This window comes from Limulus polyphemus, unplaced genomic scaffold, assembly GCF_000517525.1.
Source record: "Limulus polyphemus unplaced genomic scaffold, Limulus_polyphemus-2.1.2 Scaffold1453, whole genome shotgun sequence".
Lineage (NCBI taxonomy): Eukaryota > Metazoa > Arthropoda > Merostomata > Xiphosura > Limulidae > Limulus > Limulus polyphemus.
Window position 1 is genome coordinate 134,971 of NW_013667063.1, and position 21,387 is coordinate 156,357.

At 34.0% G+C, this 21,387-nt stretch overlaps 1 protein-coding gene across 3 annotated transcripts in view; it reads right to left on the bottom strand.

Moving 5' to 3' along the window:
- Positions 1-11,057: 11,057 nt before the first annotated feature.
- The window catches only part of LOC106463652 (CCR4-NOT transcription complex subunit 7-like), a 56,367-nt gene continuing 46,037 nt past the window's right edge, over positions 11,058-21,387 (bottom strand). For all 3 annotated transcript variants that reach the window (XM_013923704.2, XM_013923703.2, XM_022391202.1), the window contains one exon: positions 11,058-17,861. In XM_013923704.2, coding sequence (XP_013779158.1) covers positions 17,733-17,861 — 129 coding nt within the window. In that variant the 3' untranslated portion in view covers positions 11,058-17,732. The remainder of the gene's footprint in view (positions 17,862-21,387) is intronic.

A 21,387-nucleotide genomic window follows, 5' to 3' on the forward strand; every position in this document is an offset into this window, starting at 1 on the left:
AAAGGGCGAGCATGTTGGTGTGATGGGGATTCGAACCCGCGACCCACAGATTGCGAGTCGAGCACCCCAACCACCTGGCCATGCCGGGCCATTTAACATTATAGTATAATCACCTTAAAGAGCATTAAATAACTGTTTCTTTTTCACACTACATTTTACTGCAAACAATGTAATGGAATAAAACAACTGTCTCACTTCACACCGTTTTAAAGACAAATTGTTAATAAGCAGACAACCATAGTTTGTATATAAAATGACACTTTTACGATTATTTTATGTCACAGAGGACAAGTGGTGAAGTTCAAATTATGCAGAATAGGGCTCTGTACGTTTTCTTACAACATTACGCAGACATAGGTTCTGTAACTGAAAAGGAAAGATGAAGTACGCTATGATTCACACAACTGCTTTTCACAATTTATTGATAAAAAATTAAGTTACAGTTATACTTTTATTAAAGACTTAAGGGTAAAGTTCCTTGCAATTTATAAAATGGATTCTCAGAAAATGAATAAAATATTCGTTACCATTGTAGGTTACAGAAAGTGAAAGGCAATGTTCATTATCATTTATAAAATTGATTTTCATAAAATGATAACAATATAAGTGACCATTGAAAATTACTGAAACTGAAGAGTAAAATCCCTTGCAGTTCTCAAAATTGATTTAATCAACTTAATGATATAAAAATATAAGTAACGGTTGTAGATGATTGAAATTGCAGAGTAAAATTCACTGTTTTTGTTTTATAATAAAACTAGTAAAGTAAAAACAAAAGAAACAAAAAAGGTGAAAATCACACAAGGTGCTATCACCCAGAGTGTAGTTTCACATCAGACATTAGTCTTTCCGAATAGTATCTTTCGCCTTTGCCAGGTATTTTTGCTTTTTTCCGCAAGCTCCGCCTGGTGTTAGCGAAAGTCTCAAGTCACCTCGGATAGATCGTTTTTGTTCCTTTACCTTCTTCGTGTTGCCACATAGCCAACGATTCCATCCATATTTCTACATGTGCTTAGAAGTGGTGCTTAACACTATTTTTGAAGGGTATGGTGGGTCATAACCGAAACGCTAGGTGCTGCTGTCATTCAGCTTAAGAAGCTGATAGCTTTTAGAAGGCCTGCAGATCAATAAAGAAGTTGAAAATGGTAAAAATGGAAGTAGAAGCTGATTTCCTAGATTTTAATTCCAGGCAAGATTATTTTTCTGTTGGAGGGGATGACTTGAATGTTGTGATCCAACCAGATGTTGGTGCACAGTCACAGTGGTGATTGTGAGTGACACACAAACTTCCAACGGGACAATTATCGAAGGTACTCTCCTTTGGACATGATGGAGTAGTGTCGGAGGTGTTGGCTGTGTAGTGGGCAGGCTACATCTCAGAATGAAAGCAGAAACAGATGGTAATGTTTCCTTGCACGTGAGTCTTCCAGCACTGTCCGATTGTTATGTTAAAAAAGCCATGTTTCAATGGATAAGGAGAGAGAAATTACAAGTATAGGTACCTACACAAGTATGTGAATTCAGTTAAGCACCATTCAACTGTTGTCCTCTAGTTTCTGACAATAAGATTCTAGCAGCATAAATATCTTACTTTCCCATGATTTCGTATGTAATCGTCTAAATAGAATACAGCTCGAAGCATTTATAATACAACGCTGTGTGAATGTTGCTTTCTTCCTCAGACTTTACTGTTGAAGTTCACTCTAGCATGTGTTTTAACTGTAACTTGCCCAAAATAGAAGTATTCAGAAAAGGTATTTGTTTATGTGATATTTCAATTTGAAAAACTGGACGTATCACATCAAAACAAAACTTTGGGTACTTCATCAAGTTTCATTTTGAAATGACACTTAGATTACTTTCACTTTTTATAGATTATATCACCCGATTATGAATATTTAATATTGATTCAACTAAACACATTCTTCACTAACGTTACTGAGAACATTACGTAACCCCGTGTTTCTCTCCACTGCAGCATAATCCAAGGTTACTTTTATCTCTCCAGGGAAAAATTCATAACCTTGCAAGTATTTCTTTCCAAAACTGCAAATATTATACCACCTATCCAACTCAAAATATTGAGTGCATTGTAACTTCCTAAGGCGCGACACAAATCACTAGCCAGGATTTCATTATGCTACGTAAATGACCAATATATGCCTAAATGGGATTACGAACCCACAGTCCATTGCCTTTGTTCTGAATGTTAATGTAAATACAACTGAGGTAAATATCAGTAACCAGACAGTTAGTAGCAGACTTTATAGGGTTTGTTTAAAGTCAAGAAGACCTGTTACATAGCAGCAAACAATTCGTTTGGACTTCTGCTGAGATTACTAAAGATGCAAGCAACACCAATGAATGACGTTTCATTCTCTTCCGAGGATTGGTAGACGTGGTATATTAGGTACACTAATTTCCTACAAGGAAGAATATTATCCATTTTATTAGAAGTTTGGCAGAAAAAAGATTATAGAATTAAATTGAATAGAAGGAAAATAGGACACAAGTCTTGCAGTTTACAAATATGATATATTTAATGATGACACATAAAAGAAAAACATGACTGAAGCAGACGCATGCACTAACACCTAAGATAGTTGCACTTCTCTCTCTACTGGAGAATGAGATCTTGACGAGAAGAAAATCCGAATAAGTTAGTTGGTTGTTTTTTCAGCGAAAAGCAGCACCATGGACTCTCTGTCTATCACAGGAAATCTAACCCCGGGTTTTAGCATTGTAAATCCAAAAACTTACCTCTGACCCACCTGAATAAGACATGGATATTAACTTCTGTATACACATTCAAATATGGTCGTATCCATGCTTTAAACCACAGTCTCACAAAAATGTGTGGATAAAAATATAAAAATAGATTTTCAGTCGAAAAATAGGGAGAAAATAGAACACATGGTTACAGGATATCATGATCGTTATTATAAGAAGATAATAAAAATGTCATAAATCTTAACTGATTCCATCATATTTTTAAATTTAGAATATGATTTATACATAAATTTTTGCATACTTAAAATAAAAACATAGCGAAATAGGCAATATATTTGAATTAGTTCCACTTATTACTGCTGGGATTTCTTATGTGTTTCAGAAAATAATAGTGTTCCTCAGTTCTTGGTTAGTTCTCTATGCTGAGTGTTATGACACGCTAAAGCATAAAATCACTCAATAATATGTATTACATAACCTCATCGTAAGGGCACAATAAGTAAACAAGTCGGTAATTTGAAGGTTAAGGTGATATATTCATCATTGAGGAACCCAAATCCTTATGTGAAGATAAAATACATTTGGCTTGACAATAACGTAATATTGTGGTTTGATCAAAACAATCCTTAAAATTAGATGCATTTTCAATTTTACTAGAACGATTGTTTGTTTGTTTGTTTTGAATTTCGCGCAAAGCTACACGAGTGTAAGACTAGAGGGAAGGCAGCTAGTCATCACCATCCACCGCCAACTCTTGACCAACTCTTTTACCAACGAATAGTGGGATTCACCGTCACATTATAACGCCCCCACGGCTGAAAGGGCGAGCACGTTTGGTGTGACGGGGATTCGAACCCGCGACCCACAGATTGCGAGTCGAGCTCCCTAACCACCTGGCAGTGCCGGGCCCTACAAAACGAAGTAATACATTTTAGTCTTACAGGAATAATAATTTTTTAATGAGCAATATATATACGGAACACTTAGTTTTATAAGAAAAACTGAAGTCTTGAATTCAGCAATACATTTCAATATATTTAACAAACATAAACTTTTAGTCATAATACTTCAACCATGCCAAATTGTATATTTTCGATTTTTTATGCAAAGCTACAGAAGGGTTGTGCATAGCTGTCCCCAATTTTTGACTGATAAACTAAAGGGTAGATAGCTAATCAACAGCAACCACTATCATGTCTGATCGAACAGTGAGATTTGACCAATTGCTCTTATAGTTCACCCACAGCACAAAAGTGTTTTTGTAGCAACGAGCTGAGAAGCGTGAACCCTTGGATTCACAGTCTAAGCATGCTAACTTCTAAGCTACGCCTGCCCCAAAAATGTAGAAAAAAGAAGAATTTAATTTGACCAAATGATTTAAAGTCAATGGACTTTGAAACAGGAAAACAAATCTTAATTTTACAAACATAACTTTTATTCAAGATATTTCAAACAAGCAATTTAATTCCTAATTGCACAAGAGTTAAAAACTTTAAGTCAAAATATTTTAAGCAACTAAAAACAATTGTTAATTTTACAAACACAACATTTTAGTTAAAATATTTCAAATATGAAAACCAAGTTTAGTTGTAGAATAAAAATTCCAAGTCGAAATACCTTAAACATGTATATCAGTTTTAGTTTTGCAACAATACCTTTTAACCAAGATACTTCAAATATGCATTTTCTTTTTTTTTTAGTTTTATAAGAGTTCTAATTTGGTAAGACTCACACAGAGCTAGATGGTACTTCATTTCCAGCAACAAGCTTTCCTGGCTGGCCATGGAGTTTTTATTGATGAGTTAGTCTTTATTATGATCTCCTTCCCTTTTGCCATGTCCAATTAGTCTTCACAGACCTAGTTACTCTTTGGCTATTTTGGGTTGGTCATCTTTGTCCCGGCACCTTCAATTGTCTTCCTCAACTGGTACATAGCTCGGGTTTTCATCTACTTCATCATCTAGGCCTGACAATGATGCTTCAACTAGGTGATTTGGTGAAGGATGTAGTTGGCTGGAACTAATGTCAGAACTGTTGTATAAATCTCGGGTAGTACTTTAGTTGTAATGGTAGTGTTGATGCCAGAACTAAAGTTGGAGTTCTGACATTGGACACAGTGGCAGTGGTCTGCTCTTTGGTTATTTCTGATTTCTTTAAACATTGCCATGGTATTGTTTTAAGGATTTGGTATTTTATGCTATTGCTTGAAGTGTGCATAATTGTCTTTCTATGGCTTATGGCATTTCTCTGGAAGTATACTTCGCCATATGCTTTAATTTTTTCAGTGTTCATTGTACTCACACTTTAATACGACCACTTCACATTGAACTATGGGTAAATGATTTAAGAACCAATCCAGCCAGATTGAAGATGCTTCCATCCCCTACTCATTTCCCGAGCTTCAACTTTCTTTTCTTTACAGTATTAATGCAACATTTTTGCCATATTGTGACTTTATGTGCAGCTGCTTGTCCCTCAATTAATGCATACGTCGACATTTCATACAATCCTATGGATATTGTGGCATTACATCTATTGGGAGCTATATTTCTCAGCCAACTATTTGCAGATTTGGCACACAACTAGTTAACTTTCGTTCTATAGCACGACATACCCTCATGATGTACTGCAATCACTTCAGTTAGGATTAACAAACTTTGCAAACATATGCTTAATAATCTGTATCACCCATTCTGCAAAACTTGTTTGTTGTTAAGCACAAAGCTACATAAAGGGTTATCTGTGCTCTGCCCACCACAGGTATCGAAACCCGGTTTTTAGCATTGTAAGTCCGCAGACATACTGCTGTGCCACTGGGTGGCTTCTGTAAACCATCAGACTGAAATTGATATATCAAAGTGCACTTCTGAACCACACAAGACACCTTAAATAAATTGGCAATTATCTAGCTGCTGAAATTAGCTTCTTGGTCCATGCGATCCAAATAATTTTATTCCTTGTTCAACTAACACATTAATATATCAACAAGTGAATTACTGACCGATGTAATCAATAACGACCATCATATACTGATTACCTCATTCACTTTCCAGGAGAAGAATTGCCACATTCCGGCAGAGAACTTTACAACCTTCTGCCAAAGTTTACCCTGGCATGGACAGCTTTTCTTCCGAGCAGCACATAAAGTGAAGTATTTGAATCATTGCTCAGTGTCTCCACATGAATGCAGCCAGAAGAACTATTTATGCACATCACTACAAATGCAGGAAACATCCCGATGGCCTCCAGTTCTTGTATCATAGAGCTCTGGGGTCTACATGTTGCTACACAGATTGAGAACATCGCCTCGGTGGTTTATAATACTGGTGTACATATATACATGTATTTACTGTACTTGTAATTGTCATAAAAATGCCACAGGTTATGTGATTCTGCAATATTTTACTCTTCGTGAAGTTCATTCTTCATGTCACGTTCTTTAACATAATGTTCTTGTCAGATCCACATCCTATAGTTTCTCTAGAGCAATCATACAAGGAATCTATTTATTAGTGGAATCATCATGTACTATATGTTCGGTAGCTACTACTGCTACAATGACTTTCATAGCTTCGTGATACCAAGGATCCAGATATTCGTGAACACAGTAGCTCTCTAGATATGGTAAGATCATTTGTCCCCATTCCATATTGCTGACCCAAACGATGTTTAACAGTTGTACTCCTGCAGTGTTGTTAATAAGTTATTATACTGACACATAAAAGATTAACTACTTACTAACAGTGTCATTAATGCTTGACAAATACTGCATCTACAAGCAGTTACTTCTTTGTCATACAGTAAAGTCAAGAGCCATCAGAGTACAACAAGCACAAGATATCATATTTTACTCCACCCTTCTAATATGACAGTACTTCTTTAATTCCACTATCATTAGCATCAGTAATCAGGATAAATGGGCTGTCTAGTTCTGGATATGCTAAAACATGTGGCCCAACTAAATTTTATATTAATGACAAATGCTTGGCCATAGTTTCATTCCATCTCAATTGCATTTCACCTTTAATGTGAATGGACAAGTGTTGCAGCATTGGGTGAATTGGCCAAAAAATGTCAGTATGTAATGAAAAACCTAGGAAAATGTGGATCTCTTGTTTTGCCATGGGTTGGAAATAGACTTTGATCAGTGTAATCTTTACAGAATCAGTACGCAATTGTCCATACCTACAATGTAATAAATAGATTCCATTCAACAGCAGACTGAAAAATGCGTTCAAACCACAAGGCATTGTATATTCATAATTCCTGCTACCACTAGAAATGGCCAAAGAACTTTCTGACAGCTGTATGATTCCATCCTTCATCATATCAGTCCAGAAAAGCTAGGATGATGATTGTTTGTTGTCAAATTGTATATACGGTTTTATTTAGTTGTATTTTTCCTAAACACGGTGAACCAACACTGTTTGGCCACTTTATTAAGATCTATACCTAATAGTTGGGTCGCCTTTTGCCCGAATACAAACTCAGATACAACGTGGCATTGGTACTAGAAAATGTACCCCATTCAATCATTAATATTGTACGTAATTCATGGAGATAATCGTGAAGGCGAATGTGTCTTTCAAGTTCATTCCACAGATGCACAACTGAATTAAGATCCAGAGATTGTGGTGGGCATACGATATGTATGAAATCTCCGTCATGTTCCTAGAATTGTGCATGGACTATTTTGAGTACAGTGGATGGAAGCTTTATCGTCTTGGAAGTAGCTATCCTCATCATAGTACACATGGAGCATAGCACTAGATGCAATTAATCAGAAATCATGCTGAGGTAAGCTGTGGCATTCTTTTTTCCTTCTAAAGAGACCCAGGGTATACCAGGAAAACGTGCCCCAAAGCATGACTCCACCACCAGAGTGGAACCACACAAGAGAAGCGAGTTCTTTTTGTGGCTTTTCCCAAATCTGTCTTCTCACGCCTACATTAAAAGGGTAATGCATGATTCACTGGACCACATCAATTTTTACCCTGGAAAAGGGCAAATAAAAAACAACACTAGGCTTCTTGTAGTGGTGAACTGTGTATTCTATAGGATTTGAAGTAATACTGATACTAGTAATTTATTCTACTGACAATGGTTGTTTCACATTGACTTGAATTTGATGATATACAGTGTCTCTGATAATACACTTAGATGTTTGCATTACTGCATGTGCATTCAGTAACATAAAACTGTTTTGCCTCAGTTCATTTATTCAGAAATATAACATATTTCTAACATTTACTGCATTGTTATTGTATCACGTGCAACAATTAATTACATGCGTTAATGCTTTTGGAATTCACATGAAAAAAACTAGAATACACACTTCTCTCTCTTTTTGAATTGTAATACCTTGCTTACTCTCTGGGTTGGAAAACAAATACAAACATGTTATAAGTTCTTTTGATTTGGGCATCTTACTGTATTAACATTAGAGCTATTAAATTAGTTACAAATAAAAAAAGTTCAACAGTTTAGCCAGACATATTTAACTATTGGATTAAACGTATAAAAATAAAACAAAGGTAATAATTAATGAGAAATCTATTCATATTTTATTACTGGTAAGATTAATAAACACTGTTTTATTTATTTTTACCTCTATCTATATAGTATGTTTGATTTATCTTAAGTTTGAATTACGTGATGGTATTCTGAATAAGAAATTCTTCTGGGTTAAATATTTGTGCAAGATCTCATGAGAGGCACACACACATACTTTCTACAGTAATTTACTGCAAACTTCTGTTATTTACTCAAAATATGTCTTATAATATGTAACTATTATTATTTCAAAAACTATGACCTATTTTTTTTTTCATTTATGTAGTCAAATGTACATTTGCATTTCCTTCAGCTTTCTTTTTTTAAACCACATATGATTTAGTGATAAAAACATTGTCTACAATGAATAAACACAATTTTTTTGGCTATTTTTTGTATGACTTTAGAAGACATACACAATTTTGTATTTCATAGATCAATTAAACACAGTAGATGAATCTATCACGATTGTTCTAATGAAGCATTTACATTATAAATCAACGAAGCCTTGCATTAACTATTAAGACACAAATAAAATGTCTTTTCCATTTTTCTTTGTATGAGAAAATCCATTTAAAAACTCTAAATGTTCCCTCTAAAACTAACTGTAAGCACCTCATAATTTAATAAATGTTGTTAGACTAGTATAATTTCAGTACAATGGTAACCGTATTTCATAGACCCTAATTATGTTGTATGCATTAACCACTTAATGCTAGTTACATGAGTATCTCATTTTATTGCATTACTTTCTAATAATATTCATTTTCAGGTAAAAATTGTTTATATAAATTTCAATATTTCATAAGTCATATGACACCTATATATTTACTTTTTATTCTTTTCCATTCAGGTCTTGGAGGTTTAAAAGAATATGAAAGTACTGTTAGTGGAACACTGACCAAACATTAATAAAATTGAATCACTAGAAATATTATCAGAAGAAAAAAACACAATACTGAGCATACTGTGAGCATTTTGTACCTATCACAACAAATATATGCTTAAGGGTATAATATCACAATAGTATAAACAGCTATTATTGTAAGATTCAAATATTTAACGAAAAATGGAAAGATATGCTTGTCAACCACTTTACAGTCATTCTAAATACTACAAAATGCTTAGTGCAAACTAGAATACTTTACTTTCTGTGATAAAATATTTAACTTAAGTGACTAATGCCAACTAGAGGCAAAATAATCAAAACTCAGTATCTGCAACAAACCTAAATTTCTTAATTTTTAAGTCCTCCCTAAAAACTTTATAAATAGCTCTAAAATACAAAAACTTATTCTGTTTCAAGTCATCTTCAGATGTAAATAACTGGTGGTTTCATGGTTGAGCAAAAAATAATTTTGATAAGTTTTGTATTTGATAATAAAATTTCAGAAACCACATGGTTTAAAGTTAAGAGATCATTATTAGCATTTACATCTTAAATGTAATCATATAAGTATGAGTTACTATGTTTCCCTAATTTTTCCTGAAATATCTTTGGAAATTTATCTCAAATTCATCGAAATAGTCCTCAAAAAATTTTTTGGGGCTGGGAAAATCTGACAACAGTTATGCCTAACTAGTATTTAAGAATCACAAAACTCCCCCTGATAATTCCTCAAGCAACATTTCTTACAACCTTTGATAAAATGTACAATTATTATCCACGGACATAGAAATAGTTTGTTCTGCACATAATGGGCAAGAGTTACAAATACAAGTGTATTAAGGCACTTCTCCTAAGTATTTAAAAAAACTTGAATATACTTGAAAAATGTTTAAAAACAATTTAAGTTGAAAACTGTTTGTTGGTTTGAAGTTAAGCACAAAGCTACACACTGGGCTATCTGTGTTCTGCCCACTATGAGTATCAAAATACGGTTTCTAGTATTGTGAGACTGCAGACATACCACTGCGTCACTGGGGGGCAAGTTGAAAATAAACACTGTTTTGAGTAATTTGTTTTAAAACTAACAATAATAGCAAGGGTACATAACTGATGAAACAATACATTCTAATCTTTATAAGTGATAATGTAAGAAAAGTATATCTAATTAGCTGCATGGATTGATTTTCAGTCTTGAACTAAGTAGGTAGCTTGCTATGATTAGAAGTTAATATAAAATATTAATACCTAGTATCCAATACTATGCAAGTACCTTACGTTACACATGATTTGAATATATTTAAAACAAAAATTGTAAATGTAGTTTCAGTAGGTATTTGGATTTTAAGAAGCAAATGCGGTCATTTTTCAAATTTTCATGACATAAAGTAGGTAAGTCATGGTCTCATATATTTATATTTATTAAACATTTATATTGAACCAATATATATATATATCTGTGCAAGCATTTACATAATGAAAATGTTTTCACAAGTAAATTTCTAGCATAAAAAAAAACAGAGAAAGTAAACTAAAAGAAAACTTAATTAAAATGCTATCTGTAAATTAATATTTTTCTTATTTAAAATTTCATTAATACTTCATGTATATTTGTTACAAATGTGAATAAAAAAAAAGGTTTTCAACAAGTAAATCACAGTTCTTATACTCAAAACAAATAATTTTTCTGTAAAAACTATCTTTACCCCTTGTATATTTTACAGAAGTTTATAATAAAGAAAACTATAAGAAAAAATAATTAGAGAAGCTTAAACTTAAAATTGTACCCTTTATAGCCAATCAGTACTTTGAAATTTTTTTCAGTTTTTATTCCTACCAATTAGAAAAAGCAACAAAAATCATGTCTTAATTTACATAATATAGTTATACAAAACATTTTAAGTTTACTGAGTAATTCACAATTCTTTTTTCTTGAGTACCTCAACAATAAGTTGCATTATCCTTTCTGTAATGCCAAGTTTGTACAAGTTAATGTTACTAAAGTCAGTGAAAATCTTGACCTAAAGATCTTACACAATAAATTAAACATGTTAAGACTAACTTATCTCTACCTTTATGTAAACTAATTGCAAAAAAACAAAATGTGCAACTTCAGTCATTGTTATTAAGGAATTGGCTCCACTATATAAAAGTCACAATTTAAAATCCAACTGGAAGTCAAACAATTTTGAATTTGTTCTAAAACAACCAGTATAGAGAGTTGAGTACATTGTATTAAAACAACTTAGCATAAATTTAGAATAAGCAAATCAGTACATCAGGTGACAATCATAGCTCGTTTAAATTCTGAAAGTTTCTGTCATTTTATAGATAGTGTGATGTCACCTAAAACTAATCGTTTTTGGGAAAGGTAATTACCAGCCCTTCTCAAAATCACTTTAATACAACAGACTCAATCTCTGTAGTATGTAATTAAACTGATTTAAATTTGTTAATTTTTATACATGACCTGGTTTAACCTGGAGATACACACATTTAGATTTATTACTTTTGTTGAATGTTCTAGTTTAATTACATTTTTTTTACTTCTAGTATGTGCCCTGTTTTAACCAAAAAAAAACACACAAAAAACAACGAATTTGTTACTTATAATGCGTGTCTTAGACCAGGAGTAAAATAAGTTTGTCTGTTACTTTGGACATGTGTTTTAGTTTAACATTACTTATCTTTTATGTGTGACCTACTTTAATTGGAAATCAGCAGATTTTTGTTAGTTCTGTTGTATGTTTTAGTTTTTACAGAAGCAAAAAAAATGTGGATTCCTTACTTCTCATATGTCCTGCTTTAATCAAAAGCCACAATGATTTGTATATGCTATTTTTGGATGTATGATTTGGTTTATATTCAAGAGTCAAACAGATTGGGACTCACTACACTTGTATTATTTCTGTAACCAAAACACTTATACGTGCAACAGCCAGGTAAATTTACTTTGACCAGATAGTTACAGAACATTATTGCATACATTAATTTTTGAACATGTTTTAGATGATTTCACTCTTTGATCTTATGTGGACAAAAATTCAGTAAAGAGAGCTTTTTCATGACAAAATATTTTCTTAAGTCAATAAAAATATATCTTCAGTAACACATAAACTATCATTAGCTGCATTACCTTTGTTAATCTTAAAAGTGTTAAAAGGTTATTGGTCTTGTGTTCATTTCATCAAAAAATATTAACTATGGCTGAATCAGAAAAATAATAAGTTTTTCTATTAACATACTTTAAAATGCATTTATCTTACAAAATTAAAACTCTAGATCGTCATTTCAAATGTGAAGGGACAAAAAAAACATTGAATGTATAGCACATCAACATTTTAAAGTGTAATTATCACTTATTCAGTTCAAAAATATGTTACAAATTTCTAAATTTCAATCAACTAACAAGAATTCTTTAACATTGAAATACTTTTTTTTATTATAAAGAATAGTTCTTAATGATGTTAGAAAATAGATAAAGCTATTGTATTTCAATGGCTCTAAAGTACATGTATTTAAATGAAAGCAAGTTGTCAAATCCATAAAAATTACTGCATACACATATAAAACAATGTATGTGAGAATCTCCCCAATTATTCACATACAATTTTGAAGAGTACCCCAACTAATTTTATGATAAGTAAATACAGAGAATAGCACAGTCATAGAGAAATATACTAAAAGTATCTGGAACATTTTACTTTCATTAAACACCTGTCGTCTTCTAAGTTAATATTTTCCATAATTAAAAATGCATTTTTAGTTGATACTCACCTCCATACACAGAAAGCTATTTTTCTCTTGAAGTTGCACTAATCTGCCTGAAAGACTTGCATGCCACCAGCCTTGTGAAACCTCCCATATATAATTCACATGAAATGTGTGAATATGTGCTACTGCATGAGGAAATATCATGTAGTAAAACCCTCCACCAATAGGAGTGCAACACACCTCATGTGCAAATTGTCCCTCTACATTCATGTATGAAAAATCTTCATTCTTTGATGAGGCAACTAATAAAGGTGGGAAACATGTAAGGCGATGAGTATGTATCGTAAACACATTCTTAATTAAGGAAAATGTTAACTTCCGATACAATCACTCACCTCTGTACACAGAAAGCTTGAGATAATGGATGGATGAGTGTGAGATTTATTTAGATGAGCTCCCTTCAGCAAGAATCCAAAAAAAGTCCATGGGATGTGGCACACTATGGCAGGGGCTCCGCAGGGGAACATTTGGGGAAGACCGCATCTCATCTCACTTAGGTTATACTTTTTGCCTGTGATTATGAATAGAAGAGGTGAGAGCCCTGAATCATGGATGGGCATCCAAGTACTCACACAGAAGTCGTTGAACAGCCAATATGTGTAGTAAAGTGGGAGTCAATTAGACTGCATCTTGTGTGCACAACTCCTCAACCATCAGTCTCTACAGGTCAAAACCAGCTGTGTGAGTATAGTCACTTGTTATAAGTAGCCATGTTTAGCACCTCTACCATCAGACAGTACAGGCCCTGTGCCATTCATGGGAGGAAGACACCATATTGGACATAATTAGTATGGATACTAATATAACCACTACTTTACCATCAGAATCTATAGGCCTTTTGCCTGCTACTAGAGTAGGTTGTGTGAGTGATACAACACAAACGGATATTAAATAATACCATCTACTTTTCCATCAGATACAAAAAGGTTCATGCCATTGCAGGAGTAGGAAAAATTAAAAATAGAGATATATATGAGATTGTGATAGTGATGTGTCCAAGTTCCACTTGGAGATTTTGATGTATCAATATGAAGTGGGGTGATCTGCACTACACTCCAGAAACACCTCTGCCCTACTTCTCACCACAGAGAAGTTCTAGCTCCTGGTGTTGAGGATTCTCCATGGTCCACCATCTTAGTAGTTGGGATCTGGTAAGTGGTAAGGGTCTCCTCTGCTCTTGAAAGGGGGAAGAATTCGAGTAGAGGAGGCCTGGAGAATGTGCTCAGATCCCCATTGGGTGCCTGAGGAAAGGTCTTTTCCTGGAGACAGTGCAATAGGTAAACCTCTTTTTAAAAGACAGCAAGTGCTACCCAGCGAAGTGGGCAGATGCACTATTCTAGTGCTGGCTTTTCCCACAATAGTTCTTGGAATGGGTACAGTCTGGATCAAACTAGAATATTATATAGTATCACCCACGAGTGAAACTCCAGTGGTCTTGCAGAACATCCCATCTCAGAGAGGGCACTGATCCAGCCAGAGTGGATGGTATGAAAACGTTTTGATGCAGATTTTGGTTAAATATATCTTAGGAAGTAACACTAGCCACCTAGTGGTATACAAAATTAGAAGAAAGATAAGGAAGGAATAAGTAAACAAACACATTAGCTTGTTAAAGGTTTAGGGTTGACTGAAGAATGGCAATTGGTAGAAGTCTGTATGTGTCTGAAAATAAGACAGCCAGATGGTAAACATATTGGGTGAGAAATGTGTGTAGGGTTGTCCACAAGCCAGCCTGAAGAATCTACTCCAGTGGTCAATGATAGTGAGCTGCCAGAGAATGTGTCAGGTGACAAATCTAGTAAGAGGAGACTCAAAATAATTATCAACAAACACCCCCAAGGAAGAGTTAATAATTAGGATGAGTTAGCAGATCCATCTGTTAAGGGTAGAGAGAGAAAGGTCTCTGTTGGAGGAAGAGTCCAAAGGAATGAAAAGATGCTGTCGGAAACCATTAAAGGAAGGGGTATGGGAGAGATAACAATGAATGGCCTGGACAGGACAAAGGAGTCAGAACATCATAGGTATGAGAGATAGAGGGATGGAAAATAGGAGAAAATGTGGAGCCACCTTCCCTAGCAGCCAAAGTTTTAGATTCCCAGCCTTTTTGGGGACAATGAAAAGGTTAGAATAATAACCTGGAGTACAGTCTTGAATTCTTTCTATAACTTGCTTTTCCAAAAGGTTAGACTGTACCATCCAGATGTTGGAGATAGGCTGGATCTGAGGAGTCATGAAAGATGAGGGGTTAGGAATGAAGAGGATGGTAGGGAGGAAAAGTGGAGGGCAAGACTATGGTTCAGGACTTGAATGATTCATTTGTCTGCAGCTAAATGAGAATACAAGTGAGCGAATTGATACAGGCAGGCTCTCACAGAGCCTGAACTGATTAGATGGTCACTAACAGATAGGATAATGGGTGGAAGGATAATAGGAGGAGGTGGAAGGCTGGGATACTGGAACAGAACATGAATGAGAAGGTGGGTGAGGTCAAAAGACAGAAGTGGAAGAATGAGATTGGGACAAATGCAAGAATAAAGATGAAAAGGAAGATTGTTTGCAGGCAGCTTCAGCTCGAGATTCCAGAGAATCAGATACTCCATCAAAGACCTTCTGATTGAGAAAGGGGGCAAAACGAAGGTCACATAGGAAGAAGGAGGGTAAACAGACATGGGAAAGAAGGGAATCTCTACCCAAGAGATTCCTACAGCATAAGAACCATGTGAAAAGAGAAAGGGTACAGGAGGTTGAGTCTGTAAGAGAAGAGAAAATGGGGGATCAAGTGTCTCCTGTAAATTCATCAGGGAAACAGTGAATAGAAGAGAGGTAACAAAGGAGAGTAGTAAGGAAAACACAAAAGGTAAATTTGTCACTGGATAGGAAAACAGGCACTAAAGAGTCCACCCTCCAGACTGGCAAAAGAGACTCCAAGGACTGGGTGTTCAGGAAAGGAGAGTGACTGTAAGAAAATAGGAAGGAATCTATCAAACATGGAGGACATTGCATGATATAGAAGAATGAAGTTGTTCTTGAAATGTGAAGAAATCATGTAGTGAAGGGTTGTGTAAGAGAGGTAAGGATAGAGGCATAATATAAGTAATGGGGGGATGTGAAAGAATGGTACTTACCTGGTTGATAAGTTCTTGGAAGCCTGAAGAGGTCTAAACTTGTTCTTCTGAAGGCATGGAGGTACACAAGGTACAGCTATGAGATAGAAAAAGTCACTCCATTTCATCCTTCTCAACTTCAGTCTCAAAATCCTGGGAAGGGATTTGTGTGACAGAAATAAAAAAGATTCCTGATGGTAACATGGACCCCACCACATGCTGGATGATGGCTTTTACATCTTCCACAGACAAAGTACTTCCTGAATTGTTTGGAAATTGGTCATTGTGTGCATTATTTTCATTTACATCATTAGAAAAAAGAATTCATGTTAAACTGTGAATTTATAATGTATATAAGTTGAAGACAACAAAGAAAATTTGTTGATGTGAAAAACTTTGACAAGTCTCTGTAATGAGAAACACGTCTTAACATGACTGTGCTAAGTAAAAGAATGAGGATTTTTTGCATGTAGAGGGAGTACTTGTAAAAAAAGATGTGTCACATTCCTATTAGTGGAGGATTTTGCTACATGATATGTCATCATGCAGTAGCACAAATTCACATTTCACATGAATTTTAGGTGGGAGTTTTCACATGTCTGGTAGCAGGCAAGCCTCTCAGACAGATTAGAGCAATTTCATAATGAAAATAGCTTTCTGTATAAAGAGATGAGTCATCATACCAGAATAACCTCTTATAATTACATTAAACATTTTTCTACTAGCTGAGACATCAGTTAAAAACTTACTGTGTCAATTTTACATTTACTAATGTATGAGCAAATTATAAATACTAGTGAGAAAGAAAAGACCACACCATGATGATATTTATGTGAACAGTGGTATACTGATGCTGAAGCAAACTGGAGTGCCATTTCTGTACTTTTTATTTTTGAGTGTTTGTGATTAAAATAGGTACATGTAATTGTAAAAAAAAAACTTACATTGTAGATATAGTATTTTATATAATTAAATTTACATGTTTTAAATGCTGTATAATTTACAGATAATACATTCATATGGCTGAATTGGTTATATAAACTTAAATTATAGGCTTTTGGTAATCATACACAAATAAAATATCTGAAATGTGGCCTACATAATTAAAAAAAAACTATTAGGATTCACTTGACACTGTAGCACAAACTTTTTTACCACTACAGCACCATTTACAAAATTTGGTGTATGTATGTATGACAATGCCAAAACATCTGGCTTTTTAAAAATGTTGAAAAGCCACTCATGAACAACTTGTATTTATATTAAATAGAGAAGTCACACTCCCTATATTCTTATATCTTATTAAATAATTTAATTTCAAATCTTAAAAGATAAATATGAATATTGTGAAGCTTGTTTATGGTAAAAATAAGTGTTTTAATCTGGTAATAGCTGCTCAAATTACTAAATATTCACTAGACGTTTTATCTTAGAAAAACAATAAGACAAGGAAGTAGAAAACGTCTAGCCAAATATATGAAACACTGTTTTTAGTAACTTAAGAAAATAAATAACAGATTTAAAGTCTCAGAGAGGTTTTCCAAAGTGGATAGAAGTTTCACATAAGATAAAACTTAAAAATATAGCAATGTTTCTGTACATTGAACAAAATGATGATGGTCAGAAAGACTGATTTAAAAGTAACATGGAATGCACTTTGATGTCTGACCAGGCAATAATCAGTATCAGGATGTGGAGGTGGAGATGGAAGGAGTGTCCTCTTCGTAGGCATTTCCATTTACCACATATGATGTTCCTAGTCCATATAAATGACCACAGTACTTGGCATCATCAATATTGTCTTCAAAGAACATCTGTAAAATAAAACTATGGTTTTAAAATATCAACACTGACAAATATTCATCTTTTCTCTTTATATAGTCACTTAAAAAGTCAATGAATCCTGAAAGACTTCCAACTATAGGAAGTCAAATAATCAACAAAAAATGCATTACACTAAGCTACAAGATCTTACACACACACAGAAAAAGTATGTTACTTAAAATGGCTTTTAGTACTCTCAAGAATGTGTATTGACCTACATTTACTAAAAGTATTCAGTACAAAAAGACCAATACAGTCTTACGTTTTTTTTCTTTTTGGGATGCATTTTAATTTTGCTTACAAATTTTTTTGGTGAAATATTTAATAAATTTTTATAATATTCGCAGTTCCAGTTGATAAACAGTGCATGAAATGTTGCATAAAACTGAAATGCAAGTTAGCAAGCCTGTAGTAAATGATAAGAAAAACTTTATACCAACATTTCAGTACTTATACATTTCAGCTTCATCAAAGAACATTATGGTGTCCTCAATTACAGACAAATTAAAACAATCACTATGCAGAATAGATGTATCTAAACACAACAATTATTGATTGTCGATAAACATACAATAATTAAATAACTAGAATACTAGTGCTATTAAACATAATAGTCCATAAAAGTACAGGATTAATACTCAGAAAGGGTAGATACATATGAATATACATATATATGCATCTATATTTCTGTTCAGTCAACATGGCATCCTCAACATTAATTTGTGAGTGTGTATAAGCATAAATATATATATATATATATATATATACGTAACCAAACAACATTTAATTATGGAAATAGTGATGCAAAAAGAGTATATAAGGCAAACAGTATGGAAATGCTACTTCATTATCATGTGAAAACAATGAACTACAACACAGTATTGTCATGTGTTTAGAGTTTACATTGTCACTGGTTATCATAAAAGTATGGACAGTTATGTCTAGTAGTAGTACTGTGCCTAGTCATGCCGCATTACAACAAGACTATGTTTTCAACTGTACAGATATACTGCCAGAGCAGTGTTTCAAAAAACCTCATCTCAACACTGGGCACTGAACACATGGGTTTAACGCTTTCCACAGATTTCTGATAAGTATTTTCTGTGAGGCAACATCAGTCACTCAATGGATTCTGATGGCATTAAGCATAAAAAGCATAGGGTGTAGTTCCTCATGTAACATTTGAAACTTGTAGTCTTGTCTCCTCCTGTTTGGTGTGTTTTCTTTTTTTTTGTGTGTTTATTTTACTTGAGGAACTCACAATTAGCTGGAATGTGTACAAAGACTATAGTATACACAAAAAGGTGTCATGAAATGCAACAATGACATGGAGATGACTGAAAAACACAACAGGCAAAACTCCCCACACTAGAGCCCCTAGGTAGACTGTAAAATGGCAATGGAGGAAGGTGAATCCAGAAAAATATGAAATTGCACAATGATGCAAGTAATGTGAAATTAATGTGTTAGGTGTAATCTACATACCAGCCTGTAAGATATCAGGGTTCATAAACAGTTAGAGAGATAAAATTCCAAGACTTTTCCATAACATTGAAATAAATTCCCATGACTTGCGTACCATGTTTTTTTACTGATCAGATGACTATTTTATATTGTATTCTCAGAAAATAACCATATTATAACAGTTATTCTAAAAGAGACCATAAAAAAATATCCATTTGGCAATGTGCATCAAAATGTCTAGCTCTTGTAGCTGACATCAAGAGCTTTTGTCATCTCATCATTTTTAACTCCTCTAACAGCTTTAACATGATCAATAATGACCCTCTGTGCCACGTGATTGCTCTGAGAGATTCCCACAACCAATTCTTTATTTATGGAGAACCCTCTCTCAAAACAAGCTTGACCATGTGAAAAAAAAGCAAGACTTTCACTATGCCCCACAATGTTTTATAGATTGGCTTTAAGCCCAAATATTCATACAGAAAAGTGTCAAGCATATAGAACATCAGGTCAAAATCTTGGAAACCATCAATATATACTCAACAGTCACAAAACTCCCTGTACTCCCTCTGCACATCATCACACACTCTTTGGTGTGGTTTGCAGAAACAAGTACACACACAAGACTTTCTTTATTTTCTACATACATGCTTCCTTGTTTACCATTATCAATTATGGATCAAAGCACTACATGTTTCAGACAAAGGGATATTTGACATGAGTCTTCTTCAAGAATTTATCAACTGGTGTTACCAAAAAACCATTTGCAAGCAACTTTTAATTACAATAGTTGTTTGTCTGTAACCTTTTGAGTAATGTTAAGCTGACCAATAGCTACTCCTGTTGAAAATCCAATGTCAACCTTGGAGTAGTCCTTGTGGTAAGTCTTTTTTGTGAAGGCAGTATTAAGGAGCTTCATTGCTGAAGTTATTTCTTTTTAAATTGTCTTCTTTTAGGAAGCTTTCCGTGAAACTTTAAAATAATAATAAAAAATATAATACTATTATAATAATCATAAATGTGAACCAAAAACATAACAACTACATTTTGAATAAAAGTATGTTTTTTATATTGCTTTCTTATATGACTTTTTAGAAAGTAAAAATATTTACTTTTCAAGTAACTAAATTTCTTTGTATGGTGAGAGCAGTTAATCTTTCACTTTCAGATCTACTTAAGCACAACTTTGTACAACATATAGCTGTCACTTTATAATACACCAGGTAAAACCATTAACTTTTTTAGATTGGTATGTGAATGTTATTATTAACTCTATGCATAGAAGCTCGATCATTTTGACAGAGCTCGTAACCACTACATAACCATGAAACTATATGTACTATAATTCTGAATTTTCTATGTGTATCTTCATGAAATTTGGCAAGCTCTTAGTAAACATAAGTCTTATGTATACAAAAATTGTAGGAAACAGAAACTAGGAAGTAGCTGCCAATACGGTGCTATCAACAGAACCCAACAGTGGATTGTAACAAATCACAGTCAGTACCTTGGGTAACATATGACTTGGAGGGAAGTCCTAGAGTTGTAATCTTGTCCCATCCTGACAGAATACATCCACTGCCAAAGCCCGAAGGTGAGGTACTGGAAACCAAATTCAATGAGTGGCCAACCCATCAATCATCAGTATTTAAAAATGAGAGCCAATCCAACAGAAAACCTTGCGATGCAGCATCTATTATGTTGGGAGAATCACAGTCATCCCCTGTGGAACATAGCAAGCTAGTAGGGCGATATGATAGGAGTGGTCCAGAGAAAGGAGATCCAAAGTTTGAAAACAAGGAGCCCTGTACCAAGTCCCTCCTTAACAGGAAATGCAAGACATCACCGTGGAGTGAAGCCTGACGATGTTCCTCTTAACTCTATTGTGACAGGCATCCTTTACTGAGAATGTCACTAGGTTTTAGTGAATTACTTTCAAAATTTCATTAAGCTTCTTTTTGTTTACGTTATACCAATTAGTATAGCATAAAATCTTAGTTAATAATCCATATTTTAACCCTTTCAATACAGGTCACGGGTGAAAGGCCATGT